Source organism: Rhipicephalus sanguineus, chromosome 3 (assembly GCF_013339695.2).
Source record: "Rhipicephalus sanguineus isolate Rsan-2018 chromosome 3, BIME_Rsan_1.4, whole genome shotgun sequence".
In the NCBI taxonomy this organism is placed as follows: Eukaryota; Metazoa; Arthropoda; class Arachnida; order Ixodida; family Ixodidae; genus Rhipicephalus; species Rhipicephalus sanguineus.
Genome location: NC_051178.1, coordinates 1,240,332 through 1,256,052, shown reverse-complemented (window position 1 = coordinate 1,256,052; position 15,721 = coordinate 1,240,332). Strand labels below are relative to the sequence as shown.

General features: G+C 46.7%; 1 protein-coding gene across 1 annotated transcript in view; it reads left to right on the top strand.

Annotated features, from left to right (window-relative positions):
- Positions 1 to 15,128, top strand: part of LOC119388411 (tripeptidyl-peptidase 2-like) — a 72,443-nt gene extending 57,315 nt beyond the window's left edge. The window contains exons 7-8 of the mRNA XM_037656115.2: positions 5,058 to 5,177; positions 14,979 to 15,128. Coding sequence (XP_037512043.1) covers positions 5,058 to 5,177; positions 14,979 to 15,068 — 210 coding nt within the window. The 3' untranslated portion in view covers positions 15,069 to 15,128. The remainder of the gene's footprint in view (positions 1 to 5,057; positions 5,178 to 14,978) is intronic.
- The last annotated feature ends 593 nt before the right edge of the window (positions 15,129 to 15,721 follow it).

Below are 15,721 nucleotides of genomic sequence, written 5' to 3'. Positions count from 1 at the left end.
TTGCTGCTCGAGCAACGCAGTCGCTCCCCCCCCCCCCCCCCCCCACTCTCTTCCTCCTCTTTGAGCTACCTTCGCCCGAGAAAAGACAGGCGGGACGTTTCCTCTCTTAAGGAGATAATTAGGCCGCGAATTAGAAGACACACACAGAGGGAGGAACACGATGACAGGACGAGCGGCATGTTCCTCCCTTTGTGTGTGTGTTCTAATTTGCAGCCTAATTATGTCCTTAAGTAAATACCAACTAGGCCAACAAACAGTCTTGTTAAAACGTTTTCTCTCTGCTTGAGGAGCAATCGACGGCAGGCCTCGCACGCGGGACGATGTTATAAATGCTATAGCGTTAAAGATCTCGTTTCAGAGAAATTCCGGTGTCAGCATCGTTGGTTGTGAGCAAAAAATCTGCGTTGTCCATGACAGAAAAATCGAGAAATGTGCAAGTAAAATAAAAAAAAAAACATGGCTGATCCATCTGTCATAGGAATCGGTATAACACGAAAGTGAAACGTGTCTTCACAGACGTAGTTGAGCGTTTGTTGCGCATTCTTTCGCCCCAAGGGCGAAGGAATGAATGCTACAGCAACAAATTGTAATGTCACGCGAAGAACGGCCAGCAGCTCGAAACTTGCAACGCGCTGCTCAAGCAGAAAAGGCGCACGGAACGAGCATACACAGGATGAGAGCGAACTAACTGTCACATTTGTAACTTATTTCTGCGTGAGCATCGCGCTCCTTTCACAAAAGCGGCCGCTGCAGTGAGCCAAGTGACCTTCATGCTCTCAACGCGAGACGTACAAACCACCACGATCACGAGATAAGCGCACGCACGAGCAACCACGCCCTGTAGACGCAGGCGCTCGTCGCAGCGGCGACGTCCTTTAAAGCGGGCTCTTCGAGCCCTTCGTGCCATCTCGCTAGTTATAACGAAAACACGCTGTAATGCTGATCTCTGAGTACCGCCACCGGCAAATGGTGTATGTAAATAGCTCGCCGTTAGCATTGTGAAGAATGTGCCGTCCGTGGCCGAATCGTTTCGCGCTACGGAGCGAGGGGTCGTAAGTTTGATTCCCGGTGACGGAACTTTTTCTTCTGGTTTTTTTATTTGCCCACTGTTAGTCTTTTGTATTTTACAACGTCATATCCGTGACGGAAATACGTCATTGGAGCCATGGTGGACCCCAGCATAAAACACTTTCGTGTTAAAATAAAAATTTTAGGTTCGAGTGAGAATCGAGCCAAGGCCTTCTGCGTGGTAAGCAGGTGTTCTACCGCAGAGCCACGCCACTGCTTGAAACTGCTTCGGAAAAAAACACTATGTGAATGCCATGTTGTGGGATGTGTCTCCTTAAAGGGGTCATGAAGCACTCCTTGGGCTTGTTGAAAAAGCACAACCTGCGGAAAGCTGACACGGCTATGAACTGCTCTGCAAAATATTACAGTCGTGTGCGCCGCGTAAAGGCCACAAGCGGAGCGCGACGTTGCCGTTTCCTCAGGCGCCCTCTTTTCAAACAGAGGCCGGTTCTCACTCTCGTCGGTGGGCGGGGCATCTGGATGTTGACGTCGCGGAGACATAGCATGCTTATTGGCCGAAAGCCGGATGAGATGCGCTTTTTGCCACGGGGTGACGCCACTTGCCCGCGCCGCACTCCTCAGTCTGCTAACTTTACACGGTAGCCGCACTCGCGCGTGCGAATCACAGCGGGAGAGCGATCGCGTTTCATGACGCGCGCTGACGTAACTTCTTACCCCCGTGCCATCCCTCCCCGTTTAGCTTCCAGTGCGCTCGTCGGCACGAGAAAAGAGAGAAAGCGCTGAGAGCGTGCGCCAAACCCCCGTAACTCCGCTGATTCTTGACAGATTCGAGAAATTTTTGCGGCAATCGATTCGGGAAGCAGTAAACTCCGATACTGAAGTCATTAGATCATTACTTGGAAAAGTGGTTCATGACCCCTTTAAAGGGACACTAAAGGTAAATAACAATTTATGTCAGATTGGAAGGTCAATGTGTGAGAGCACTGCTGTTGATACTATTGACGTCTAAAACGTCAATAGTATCAACAGCAGTGCTCTAGTAATCGAGATATTAAGGTAAATGTAGGACACAATGTGCGCCACGAGTGGGACATTTTGGAAATGATCCCAATGACGTCGAAGAGTCCCGAGTACAATTAACCACTACTAATCAAACTAGTTGCAATAAAAAAAGGAATTTTTCGTGCATCACAAGACGTAATTAAATGCTGCTTGTTCGTTTCTGTTTGATTCATAGAAAAAAAGAACCTCTTGGCGCTACCATGGCAAATGGCGCGAGTGGTTCAAAAGTTCCGTTTTCGTTGAGCTGCGCGTCTCGGTGGTAGTTTCGGTATCGCATACTGCTGCGTGTACTTGGCTCTCGCTATTTTCGCCCTGTCGATACTCTACTTCTGCTGCTGCTGGCCAAGCTAAGCTCCGTTACAGTGAACTATACAGTTTCGGAGTGGCCCGTGGCTGCATCTTGGCAAGGTTGATGGCCGCTTTTGCACAAGAAACTGTAGCTTCGGCGGGCGAGCAGCGTTGGGCACGGCAACTGCTACGTCAGAAGGTCCGTTCAGGCGGGTGATTTGAAGTGCGCTAACGCCGTGCGGACCACTAAAACGTGATTTTCTCTCAAAATAAGCATTTCCTTGGCACGAAACAAGCACTACGAGGTTCCTGCAACGCTGTTGCAACAATCAAAGTCAACTTAATATTTGCCTTTAGTATCCCTTTAACGTGTGTAATATTGCGTGGCAGAAGTGTAGAATCGCATCAGGCATCAAAACATGCGAATTTTGCAACGAGCGGGTGTTTTAAGCGCCCACTGTTGACAGTGCTCCCATACATAATTATTCATCATCAGCAGCAAAAGCATCAACAAAGTGAGCACCGATGTGTGTTCTTCAATCAGTGGTTTTCTGTTCACATGCTGCGTGTTTCCTTACGGACGCATAGTGCCTGTTCACTGATTCGCAAAAAGATGAATTATGGCGTTAGTGGGCACGTCGCAGCTGTGCTTGAAGTACGCTAGGCTAGCAATTGAGGAGGTGATGCGCATGAGTTTCGATTACGCTATCGTGTTCTACTCTTTAAGGCGAAGCTCAACCGTCCTTCAAGTTGTTGCGTGCACCCTTTGTGTGACGGAGATGGCCGACTTGTTTCATCTCCGCTTAGCCGTGTTCGTCCCCAGCGTGTGCGTGCTTTTACTCGTAGAACATACGATACGCCGTGCGATGTTACCGATTTGACCTTATAAGGAAAATTACGGCGATGGCAAAAACCTGCCAAGAGTGTTCATATAATTGCTATCACAATAAAAGTGAACATTTCAGCTCTCTCGTCTTCTCATTTGTACATGTCAGCAGTTGTGTTCTGTCAATGTAAACATTTCTATAACATTTCTCTGAAGTGTAGTCGGGTTTAGCTATGCAGTGCATTGCTTATCTCTATTTTCCTCGCGGTTCCGATGTCGGTGGTGGCGCTTACAATGAAGGCACCTTTATTAGTTTATATGTAGTCCTTCAGTTGTTCTTGTCAGCTGTGATGTTTAACGATGGTAACATTATATATATATATACATATTCGTGGTAAGTCTGGTCGGTTCATCAGTATTTAAAAACCACTGGAATTTTTTATGTTGATCAGACATGCAAAATTAATTAACAATGATGTTTCACCCTAGAAATCTGCTCCAAAACTAAACTTGCACTCTCCGAAACACCGTTTTATGCTCGAGAGCTGCTCCCTTTTTACCGCTACAAAGTTGCTCCAAAACACCATTATTCCTGCTCCCCAAGCTGCTCCAAAAGACTGACGCCCGCTTCCACACCTGTGGAGTGAAGCATACCGAGAATCCGAAGGGCCCATTGTCGCTGCGCAGTGGCGGCGACACCTTCACAGATAAGCACCGGGATTGCACGGAGGGCGTGAAGGCGGGAACCGCACCAGTACGACTGAATTGCTGAAAACCCTAATACCATAACCATCTTTAGCTAATTGCTTGGTGGGGCATGTGGCTTCCGTGCAGCTGCAAGCGCACTGCACGTTTTTAATAGGTGACAACCAGGGGCGTAGGCAGAAATTTTTTTCAGGGGGGAGGGGGCACCTCCTTGATCTGAAGTGGGGTCCGTGCAGGCAGATAGGGTCGAGAGTCATTTTGTGCTTTGTGTGCCATGGCAAAAAAAATTCGGGGGGGTTGGGGGCTACGCCACTGGTGACAACTCAAACACGCTGCATCGCCGTTCATTGCAGCCTCTTTGTGTGAGACCACTCATTGCGCTGCACAGACACGATGCTTGCAGGAACGAAAGCAGCTTGCTATCGCCACGCCTGTGTGCAGTCAGGAACTGAGTGGGCACGACAAACATTCAAGGCAAATGCATGCGTACAGTAAAGCAAGCACCTGGGCAGTGATGGTGTGAACTTAGTAGGCGACGTGCTGCATACAACTAGGAAGGACGACTGGGTTTCCTGCATGTGCGGAACGTATTCATGAGAACCTGTGCAAGCCTGCTAAGTGTACCGGCACACCTTTCAGACATGGCTGTAGTGATTTGGCCGCTTTGAGCAAAGTAAAAAAGTGTGAATTAGATTTTTCTGACAATTTCACGGTCCCCTAGGAAGTCCGAAATATCAGACGTTGACTGTATACGGTACTAGCGTAGTTAGTGGTCTTATATCCATCTGTTGATTTAGTAACGCTAAAACTTTAACGCGAAAAATGCATGGCGGACAAAGAAACAACGAGGACAAGTTTGTCCTCGTCGTTTCTAGCGCTTGTCCTCGTCGTTTCTTTGTCCGCCGTGCATTTTTTGTGCTAAAGTTTGAGCATTATGGGATACCAACTAGCCCGCTCCCATACCTTGATTTAGTAACACTGCACACTACAGTCCTGCACGCAACCTATGCACTATATGAGTAATACATTTAACTCCTTGGACCTGCCACTTGGTCTGCGCTCATTGAACTGGCACAATTACAGTTGTTCTGTAAAGAGATTCCTTATCCCGGAAAAGAAATCCAAATATATGCTTTTCTCTGTGCAGGTGGCGCCATTTGTGGAGAAGCATGCCCTTGCGCTGGGTCACCATGGTCGGGCAGCTCGGGTCTTGTTGCGCCTTCTCGAGGACAAACCAAGCCAGGATCTCGAGCGTCGCCTGCTGCAGGTATGCTGTCATACACAGGCATGTTGTGTCAGGGCAGAGTTTTCCTTTTACCTACCTTCTAGGTTTTTCTATGTTTTGTGTCTTCCAGACAAAGTGGGCCAATCACAGAGGTTATGGATTTGTAAACTACGTCAGTCTCGGAAACTCAAAGATGTTGACTTGATGGCACGCGTGCAGAATTTGCATCATTACAATGACTTTAATGGGATTTCCAATGACGGCTAGTCACTGAGGCAGTCATACCTTGGTGTGAGTTCACCAGCCCTGATTATTGTCACGTTAACCCTCTATGAGTTCATATATATTTTTCACATGACAACAGAAAATATGTCCGCAGAATATCTAAATAATGTGCTTAGATATAGTATGAAGCAATTTTCAACAAAATACGACTGTTAGTTTACGAGAAAAAAGTGGGACGTATGTGTCCCATTGACCCATAATGTGTCTTTGAAAAAGTGGGATAACACCTGTCCCATTGTCTCATGAGCGCACCAAGCTGCAATCCTTTCGCCACATTTCTTGCACCAAAATACTCGAAGCAAATGGTACAGAGGGGCATTTCAGAAACTGCGCAAAAAAAAAATATTCTGGCGCAACAAATTTCCAGCTGTCGTACACAATGTACGCCTGTGCCTATTGTGCTGTATCAGCGGCTCTGTCTGACCTCTTCGCGTACACGTGCCGTTTTAGCTCCTTTCTGTCTCTTCTGTCGGTGTAGATAAGGACGAGTACCTGAGCTAAGCCTAAATTTCTGCCCATATATAAATTTACGGCTATAAATCAAGGCAAGCCGCTTCAATATGGTGTCACCAAATGCACTGAATCCAGTAAATGCATTCCTGAACTCCATCCAGGTCTGTGTTTTTCTCTTAGGCTTTGCATATTCGTGTTCTCTTTCATTTCCTGACTCTAGAGCACCGATCTCATCATTCCTTTCGCTAGGGCCTCCATTTCAGAAACAGTCTAAGCCATAGTTATGGCCTCATTGCCACTGGTACTGCAGTGGTAAAAAAAAGGACAAAAAGGAAATTCAGGGCCTTCTCCACCATAAAGCATTGTCTTTTGACGTAATAATGCCCATCGAACTTGAAAAAAAAAACAAAAAAAACATTTTGCGTGCCTGTTATGTAGTTAAACTCAGCAAGGAACTGCTTTATTTTTTGTTCAAGTACGCTTCGACACGATTATTGGCCGATATACTGCTCCGATGTTGAAACAAATTCTATAGTCTTATGTCGGAAGTACTACTCTCGAAATTCAGAAAAGGAGAAACATACTATAAATCTAGAACTTTAGCGATCTTGCACGCAATGGAACAGCCGTTTTTAAAAATTTCTACAGAACAAAACAAATCTAGACTCGACGTATCACCGATTCCACGTATTGTAAATGTATGAAATATTTTTTCTTGTTTTCCTAAATGTTTCTCACCCACGGCAACAGAAAATCATAGCGCTCATGGCGACGCACAGTGGCAGAGGAAGCTTTTACTGAAGAGGAAAAAGTGGGACAGATTCGTCCCATTATCCCTCAAAGGGTTAATACAGTTGCTCGAATATAGCATGTTGGCCTCACCTTCTTTCATTGGTGTTAGGTGTCTCACGGGACACATCATGGGGCCTCAGCCAACATATGTGGAGGAAAAACTTGATGAAGAGCTGTGAGGTCACCAACACAGGGGTGGAAGTGCTGCACCATTTGCAGTGATGGGAGGGCTGCTCCAAAAGAGAAATGCTATTCCATGCTGCTTCAAACTGTGATTTTTATTAGTAATTACGAACCTGCTCCGAAATGGCGCTGGGAAACTGAAAACAACGAACTTTTACAGGGTGTCTACGGACCGGGAAAACCGGGATTTCTCAGGAATTTTGGATAGTCTGGAAATACTCAGGGAAAACTCGGGGAAATTGAGGCCCCTTCAGGGAAAATCCACTATAACATTATTGAAAGGGAACGAAAGTCGCGGTAAAGCTGTCTCTAGGCTTTGTGAAGGCATTTTTCAAATCGAACGGCCGCTGCGGCTGCGGGAAGGGGCGCACTTCGATGCTCTCCTTGCTTTCAGAGCGGTGGATTGGGAGTGCATCCGGCTGATGCGAGGCGTGCGGGAACCATGGCACATCGTATCGCGCAATGTTGTCGGGGTGTTCTGTGACTACGCCGTGTAGTAGTTCTGTATTCTCTATCGCGGGCGCGGTGCGTTAGCACCCAATATGGTGTTTTTGTTATCTCCACGTGCCAAATAACAAGCATGATTAGTTGCAGAGGTGGTAGCAGTAGATGTAACTAGCTTATCTTGCAAGCGATCGCGATCGTTCAGGAAGCGGATGTCGTCGACAAGGCTAGTATCTTGCAAGCCATCCCGATCGGCAAGAAAAGAGACGACAGCACTTGTTGGCGGTTATCGGAGAACTCGCTCTAATCCCGAGCTTCAAAGATGCTATTTAACGACTCTGTGAAGGATAGAATAAATTTCCAGGCGAGAGCGAGCTTAACTCACCCAGTCTATTGAGTGCTCGACTTTGCCCGCAGATTGGAAGGTGGGGAAGGTGGTGCCTCTGTTGAAATCAGGTAACCCGCATTCTCCTCTCAATTACAGACCCATTTCACTTACCAGCATACCTTGCAAAATCCTTGAACATGTCATATTTTCTAATCTCGTTTCATTTCTTGAATCAAACTCTTTCTTCACTTCATTTCAGCATGGGTTTCGCAAGAACTACTCCTGCGAAACACAACTAATATCGTTTATACATAGCATTTCTCCCTCTTTAGACAAAGGCCAAGTAATTGATTGCATTTTCTTAGATTTTGCTAAAGCTTTTGACAAGGTGTCTCATCGCTTACTACTTCTTAAACTCAGTACTCTTAACCCTTTGCGGTCCGTTGTCGGGCAGCGCCCGACAACGCAACACGGCCGTAGCGGTCCGCTGTCGGGCCCCGCCCGACAAGGGTGTTCGTGGTTTAAATTTTGCTGTTTTCTCACCGCGAGTCACGCGCATTTTTTGTATACATGAAGGGCCATCTCTTGAGGAATAAGTGAGCTTTGTTTGTTGAGGTTTTACTTTTTTGACACTAGGGTGCAGCACTATGATCAGCACGGGGCCTAGAGCGTACCCACTCGTGCGCGCGGTTCGCTGAGAAGCATGGCCACGTTTTCACCGCGTGCGTTTTACGGCGGTGCTTTTAGCGAAAGCGAGGATGACTTTAGTGAGGAAGAGAATTACGTGCCTCCACCAGACAGTGATGACAGTGATTCGACAGAAGTGAGTGACGAAGACGACGATGGCGGCGGTGGAAACCTGCAGTAATAACCCTGGCCTGCACACAGGGGAATGCTTTGAGCGGTATCATACGTTGCCCAAATATCACTAAAAGAGTTGCCTGCAGAATGCAGGAGCAAAAATAAATATCCTGCGCGTTTCTCTTCCACAGCTTGTGTTTTTATTCGCCGCGCCAGAAACTGGCGAAATAGTTTCGGACCGCTAGAGCCGGAAAGTGGGTAAAGGTTTTGGACCGCAAAGGGTTAAAATTGACCCTAACATTTTCAATTGGATAGAATGCTTTCTAACTAACCGTACTCAATTTGTAACTGCTAATAATGCTGCATCCCAGCGCTGTGACGTGAAGTCAGGTGTTCCCCAAGGCTCCGTCTTGGGCCCATTGCTATTTTTAATTTATATTAATGACTTACCTACTGTTATTAATAGTTCTATAAAACTATTTGCCGACGATTGTGTTCTATACCGTGAAATAACTAATCAGCATGATAACTTTATTCTTCAATCAGACCTAGATAACGTATCTAAGTGGTGCTCACAATGGCTTATGTTCCTAAATCCCATTAAATGCAAAATCATGTCTTTTTCGCGTCGCACTGACTCATCCACTTCGTTCGGCTATGCTATCAATAACATCAACCTTGATTACGTAACTTCATATAAATATCTCTGAATAAGCTAACCAATAATTTTTCATGGCATGCGCACATCGAATATATCACTAACAATGCCAACAGATCCCTCGGCTACATACGCAGAAATTTTTCTAAAGCCCCCTGCCTTTTGAAGTTAATGCTGTACAAAACACTAATTAGAGCTAAGCTTGAGTATGCGTCATCTGTGTGGGACCCCGGTCAAAAAACATTATCAGCTATCATCGAGTCAGTTCAAAATCGGTCAGCACGTTTCATTAATTCAAACTATACCCGCACATCTAGCGTTTCACTAATGAAATCAAACCTTGGACTAATTGATTTGCAAACTAGAAGAAAAATTTCTCGCCTATGTCTTTTTCATAAACTCCTTTACCAAAATAATTCACTTAAACAGGAACTCATCTCCGAGCCTTCATACATATCGTCACGTCTGGACCATCAGCATAAAGCTTTTATTCCTTTCTGCCGTACTAACGTTTTTTCAGACTCCTTTCTGCCAAAAACCAGTGCCGAGTGGAACCACCTTCCCCCCTCCATCGCCTCCATTGAGGACGTGTCATCCTTCAAGACTGCACTAACCGATCATATCTTAAGCCTCGAATAACTGAGTATTGTTTGAACATGTATTCTAATTAATTTGTTGTATTATTGTGTTCTGTTTTTTACTACATTTTTTGTTATATTACCCACCACCTCTGTAACGCCTTTATGTGCCCTGAGGGTAATGTAAATAAATAAATAAATAAACTGGCCCATTTACAGCAAGTGAAAGCTTTTAGATGCGAAGTATCTTATGGCGGAGTTCAATCCGGTGGTGGTGGTGGTGGTGGTGTGCGGCGTGACCACTCTTACTGCGCATGCGCATACCTTCTCCACTCACCCTCTCCACTTCCCCTCCCCTTTCCCCTCTCCACTTCCCCTTCCCCTTTCCACTCTTCCTCTGAAACGCAGTCTAGACATGCCGAAATTCTTTCCTGCGCAACGCCGCGATGAGCACCAGCGCATGCATGTCCCCTCCCCCTCTCTCTCCTCTCCTACGCTGCCCCCCTCTCATACGCCTGCCGACTGCGTTCCCCGCTCGCCCTCTGAGAATTAACGGCCAGGCTAGAGGGAAGACAAGACGTGCGTAGCGTTCCTCTTCGCGTTCCATGGCGCGAGGTCGGTAGCATGCCCAAAGAACGTCAACGGAACGCGATTGTGCAAGTGCTTCGCCTTCGCATCGCCTCATAGTTCCCTTTAGCAGGAAATGGTGCAATTTTTTCTTTCTTTTTTTTTCCGGTGAGGGCACTGCTGAAACAAATTTCAGGCAGTCGGCCGATATTTGTTGGGGCTACAGCTCGCAATTACTAGCCACACCACGTGGATATTTTGCTACAAAGCCGAATTACAAAAAGGGCCAAGGCATAGCGGTGACCGAAATTCGCGACACAGGCACGGGCCCCACTTGCTTGATTCGGCGCGTGATGTCTGAAAACAGTAATGTGGCCATCATAATCGGATGTGCCGTAATACAGGCTGTTGCCGTGGTTTCATGCGATCTTAGCCCGCAGCTATTTTGCTTTTTTTTTGCAATAGCAATTATATAGACACACCAGGTGAATTTTTTACCTTCGCCATGATCTTCCTTATCAAGTCCAAATCGCGATTACATCAACCCACGCGTCGTATACTCTATGTGCGAGTGAAAGTGCGCGAGCGCTGCTGACGAATGGGGCTAAAGCAGAGAAGAAATGAGCCGACCGGCTGCTTCGTGCGATGGCCTTATGGAGATAGGAGCCGGAGTGTTGGGGAGGGGGGGGGGCTGCGTGATTCCGACAGGAAGTGCGCACTTTGTACCAGCGGGTGTGGTCGTGTGTGCCGCGATATCTTTAGAGGGGATCAGCAGATGGCTCATGCCTTTGTACATGTTGTGCTCTAATTGCAAAACTTCCTTTAAAGCCATAGCAGTTGTGGACCCAGAGGCGAGGGGGCTGTAGCAGTGATCACCTCCCCCTCCCCCAAAGCCAGCCCCCGCCCCCTCCGTTCAGTGCCTGTCGTCCACCTCCTTTGTCAGGTTGCTTTGCCTACCACTGCCCAAAAGCGGTAAAGAGAATCTTGTCTCTGCTCTCTACCTCTCTCCTCATCGCTCTAGCCTTTCCTGCTTCCCTATGCGCATTTCTGACGAAGGCTTCTTAGGCGCCGCCATAATCCCCTCTGGTCGGTTGTAAATGTGCGTGACCCACCAAAATGCACTGCTGAGGCGGTGGCTTCAGCGTTTGTACTCCCCCCCACGACCCGATCGGATGATGGACTTCCCCTTCGCCCCCCCCCCCCCCCCCCCCCCCCCTCTTCCGATGTAGACACCTGGATCTGCCCCTGAATCATAGATAGGTCACTTCTCTTACTGCAGTGGCTGTGTTTGCTGAAGGAGTGAGTAGCTAGCCTCTGCTCATATAAAATTCCTATTTGTTGCTATCAGATTCATTATTTCGCTCTCTTGGTGAAACTGTGAGTGACTTCTTTTTAACGAGCGACAGTTTTCAATGTTGCGCATTCGTGGAGAGCAAATGGTTCGACTAGGCAACGTGAATGCAAAGGTGTCGTACTGCTCTGGGCAACGTGCGAGTATTTGACAACAAGCCCCAGCAGGAGAATAAGTGCAATTCCACGGTGCGTTAAACCTGCATTTGTTTCTTCTCTACACGTGACACTCTGGCAAGACCTCTAATTGTGATTGCTGCACCTCAGGCTCAACAAAATTGATTTTTTTTTTCACGCAAAAAAGAAGTTTTTCATGTTGTCGTATTAGTCGAGCAATCTTGTGGCATTTTCAGTTTAAAATTAATCCTCCGGTAATTATGCCTTGCATGAGAAGTCGAATTTCAGTTTAACGAAGTTTCCATATAATGAAGTAAATTTCCGCATTTACCAACTTCGTTGTACAGTAGACTCTCAATAAACGAAAATCTCTTAAATGAAACTGCCTCTAATATGATTGGTTTTGTGCTTGAATTCTGCACCCCTTTTCATCTCCCAGTAAACGAAACTCCTGTTAAATGAAACATATTTTCCTGGTCCCTTCAGCTTTCGTTTAACAGGAGTCTACTGTATTGAGGTTTAACTGTTCTCTGTACTATTCAGATGGGATTAAGTCATCTTTCTTTTTTAACGTGCGTACTGGAGAGTGACGTCATTGAGCGACATGGTGTCTACCCATCTTGACATAAACAAAGTTCTGTTTCGCTCAGGGAGTTTTAGCAAAAACACTCTGGGAAAACCTGGAAAACTCAGGGAATTTAGAAATGTCAACTCGGTAGACACCCTGCGTGATGCTGCCAAATCCCACGTTCGCTGACAATTAGTCTGAACGGAACACAAACCTTATGAGTTCAGTTTTACTTTTGAGGTTCCGAACGAAGATGCTATACAGTTTCTAGATCTGGTTATTCGGTTTGGTGGTTCTCATGTTTGCTGGCTTTACTCACCATTCTGTAAAGCCAATTTTGGATTTTTGATCTAGCCACTCTAAGCTAGTAAAAAACGGGGTTGCTGTTTCTTGTCGGACATCAGCGTTAAAGAAAGCGTGCCCACACCTTCTTGCAGAAAGCTTCACTAAGCAGCTGGAGTGGCTTCGGAGAGCAGGCTTTCCTGCGGCCATTCTGGCTCGCCTTTGTGAAATGATTCTGCGCAGCTTAAATCCGAGCTGAAAGGTTCGGCTTGTGTTGCGAGTGAACCTGATAAGAAGGCATTCGTCAGTATTCCCTACCTGCATGGTGTGTCACACCATCTCAAGATGGTTGGCGCAAAGTACGGTGTTCATGTGGTGTTTTCCGCGAGAAATAAGTTAAGCGGAATTTGTGGGGCTGTCGAAAGAAAGGTGAAGGGCACTGCTCAGAAGTGGTTTGAGTGTGAAGTCAAACATAGGGACGGCTTATCAGACTGTGGTAAGAGAGTGGTATATTCTGTTTCTCTCTCTTGTGGCAACTACTACATCGGACAGACTGGCCGCTGTCTCAATGAGAGGTTGAATGACCACCGGTTGTCGATGAAAGGACAGCCTTTCACAAACCTGTCATTACATCGCCGTGATAGTAATCGCAGCCCGGTTTTTCGAGGAACCAGTGTTCTTGCGCAGCACAAAGAATGCACGACATGTGAGCTTGTTGAAGCATATTTTATTTTCAAAGCAGGAGACAGTTGTGTCGCCAAGCTCTCTGTAGCATTACACAAAGCAGAAATGGGGTATCTTGATGCGCACATGTGGGTTTGCCCTATATATTTTTCGTGTTTTCAATAAAAAGATCAGTTATTATGCACTTGTGCTGTTCTGTTCTCCCTTTGTCGACGTTTCTTGCGCAGTTTCTCTCGTAATTGTAAAGTCTCCGCTGTTTCACTATCTTCAAGTTCGCAGCATTTATGGAATAAGAAACAGAGTCACTGTTTCACAGATTGTTCTGTGCGTTCATATTAAGGTCAAGTTCCTTCATAGAGATTTAATTGGAACTGCTTGGGCACGTAGTATTGTAGTACAGCTGGTTGGTGGATCTGTACAGTAATTATGTACAAGCCTCTCTAAGCAAACTTAAAAAGGGAATGTTGCTGGAGCCATTGTTTCAACAACAGGACTTGTTTTACAGCGAAAGCTGTTATGAGATCATTTCAACGGCCGTTTTTGGCGCCGTAGTTGTCCGCCGCCGCCGCCGGTGTCCGTAACCACTATCGCGCGAAATAAGAAAAAAAAATGAAGTGAGAAAAAACGGGGTTCGAACCTGGGCCCTCTACGTGGGAGCCCAGTGTTCTACCTCTGAATTCCTTCGGTAGACACCCTGGTAGACACCCTGCGTGATGCTGCCAAGTCCCTCGGTGCTTGAAACTGCCTTGGAAATAGACGCTATATAGGCTTCATGTCCGGAAGGAACCACATTAGCATATGTAATTTAGTGTGGTAGAAGAGTGAAATAACAACTACGCATCACACAACGCGAATTCTGTAACCAGGCGTCGCACAATGTGAATTGCGCAACGAGTGAGCTGTTAGATGCTTCCAACCCATTACAACGGGCTCTGCAATAATTCTTCATCATCATCAGGTACAACATCAACAAAGTGCGCATAATGCCTTACATGTTTTTAGCAGGTACCACGGCTCTCCGTTGAATGACGAAAAATGGCATAGTGGCTGCTTCCCTACTTCACAGAAATTATGATGATTTATAGCGTAGTGGGTTCCTCACAAGTGCACTTGTATTGGTTGCCAAGGAAGCCCATAAGCCCATGAACCATTTCCTCAGGGTCTCAAGAAGGTTCTCCCCCCCCTCTCTCTCTCTCTTTCTCATGTCGACGTATGTTATATTGCATGGTGGGAGAGTGAAATAGCGACCGGGCGTCACACAATGCAAATTACGTAACTGGTGAGCCATTTAAAGCTTCCAACCCATTACAAAGGGCTGAGCCACAATTCTTCATCGCCATCAGTCGTCACGTCAACAAAGTGCACATAATGCCTTACAGATGTGTAGCTGGTACCTCGTTTATGCGCAGAATGAAGAATAATGGCGTTATAGGTGCTTCCTAACTTCACAAATATTGTGATTTATGGCGTATAGTGGGTATCTTGCTAGTGTACTTGTGTTAGTAGCCCCAAGTGAGTTTACAACGGGCTCTAGAAATGCCGTTCTTCCAGCTTTTGCTTTGACTGTGCTGTGCTTTCCGCGCAGGCCTGGCGTTTTTTGTCAAGGCAGGAACTTTACATGTGGAAATATTGGCTTCCGCGACATTCGTTGTTTAACATTACCTCACCACATTATTCAGTGCCATCTTCTTGTGAACTTCTGCCATGTTTGGATTTCCATGCAGACTTAAGGGGTTCGCTCTCCTATTTTCAGGTGTACCACTTGCTAGGATGGGAGCACTGTAGTCGACATCTGGAGCGCAGCTTGCTGGTCCGCTACCCGCCATCCTACAGACTCTTCTGAACTCCTCTTCCCTTTTTCTGTTGTCTCGTGGCACATTCAAGCGAATTAAAAATGACGAAAGATAGGTAGCTGAACATTAAAAGCAATGTTACTGCTACACCATTAAGAAGTACTTACAGTGCTTTGTGCTCCGGCAACACTATAGTCGGATACAACTTAAGAAGTCCGCGGCATTTCCTCCTCAAAGGCGGATTCACACAGGGGCGCACTCGGGACTGACGCCATGAGTTTGACGGCCGGTGACTCCGCTTTCAATGAACTGCCGCGTGCGTGAGCGGGGCTATGTCTTTAGTCGCGGATGCGATCGGCTGCCGCACTTCGGTCATCTGGGTGGGGCCTCTCCGGACTTCTTGTGCCTGACTGTAGACGCTTTTGTCACCTCGAGTTGGGTACAATTGCAAGGTCGTCTGTTAATGCCCCCATAGGAGAAGCCACACAAGGGCTGACCCCCAGTTACAAAACTTACAAAACTCATTCAGGCGGCAGCTGCAAAGGGTCGGATGTAGAAGGCGCGAAGACGACGACAGACAAGAGAGAGAGAGACACACGCAGGGCGCGTGTCTCTCTTTTCCGTCGTCGTCTTCGCGCCTTCTACATCCGATCATGCAGTACCAACACGCCCACTTGTCCACCCTAACACTGCAAAGGGTGTA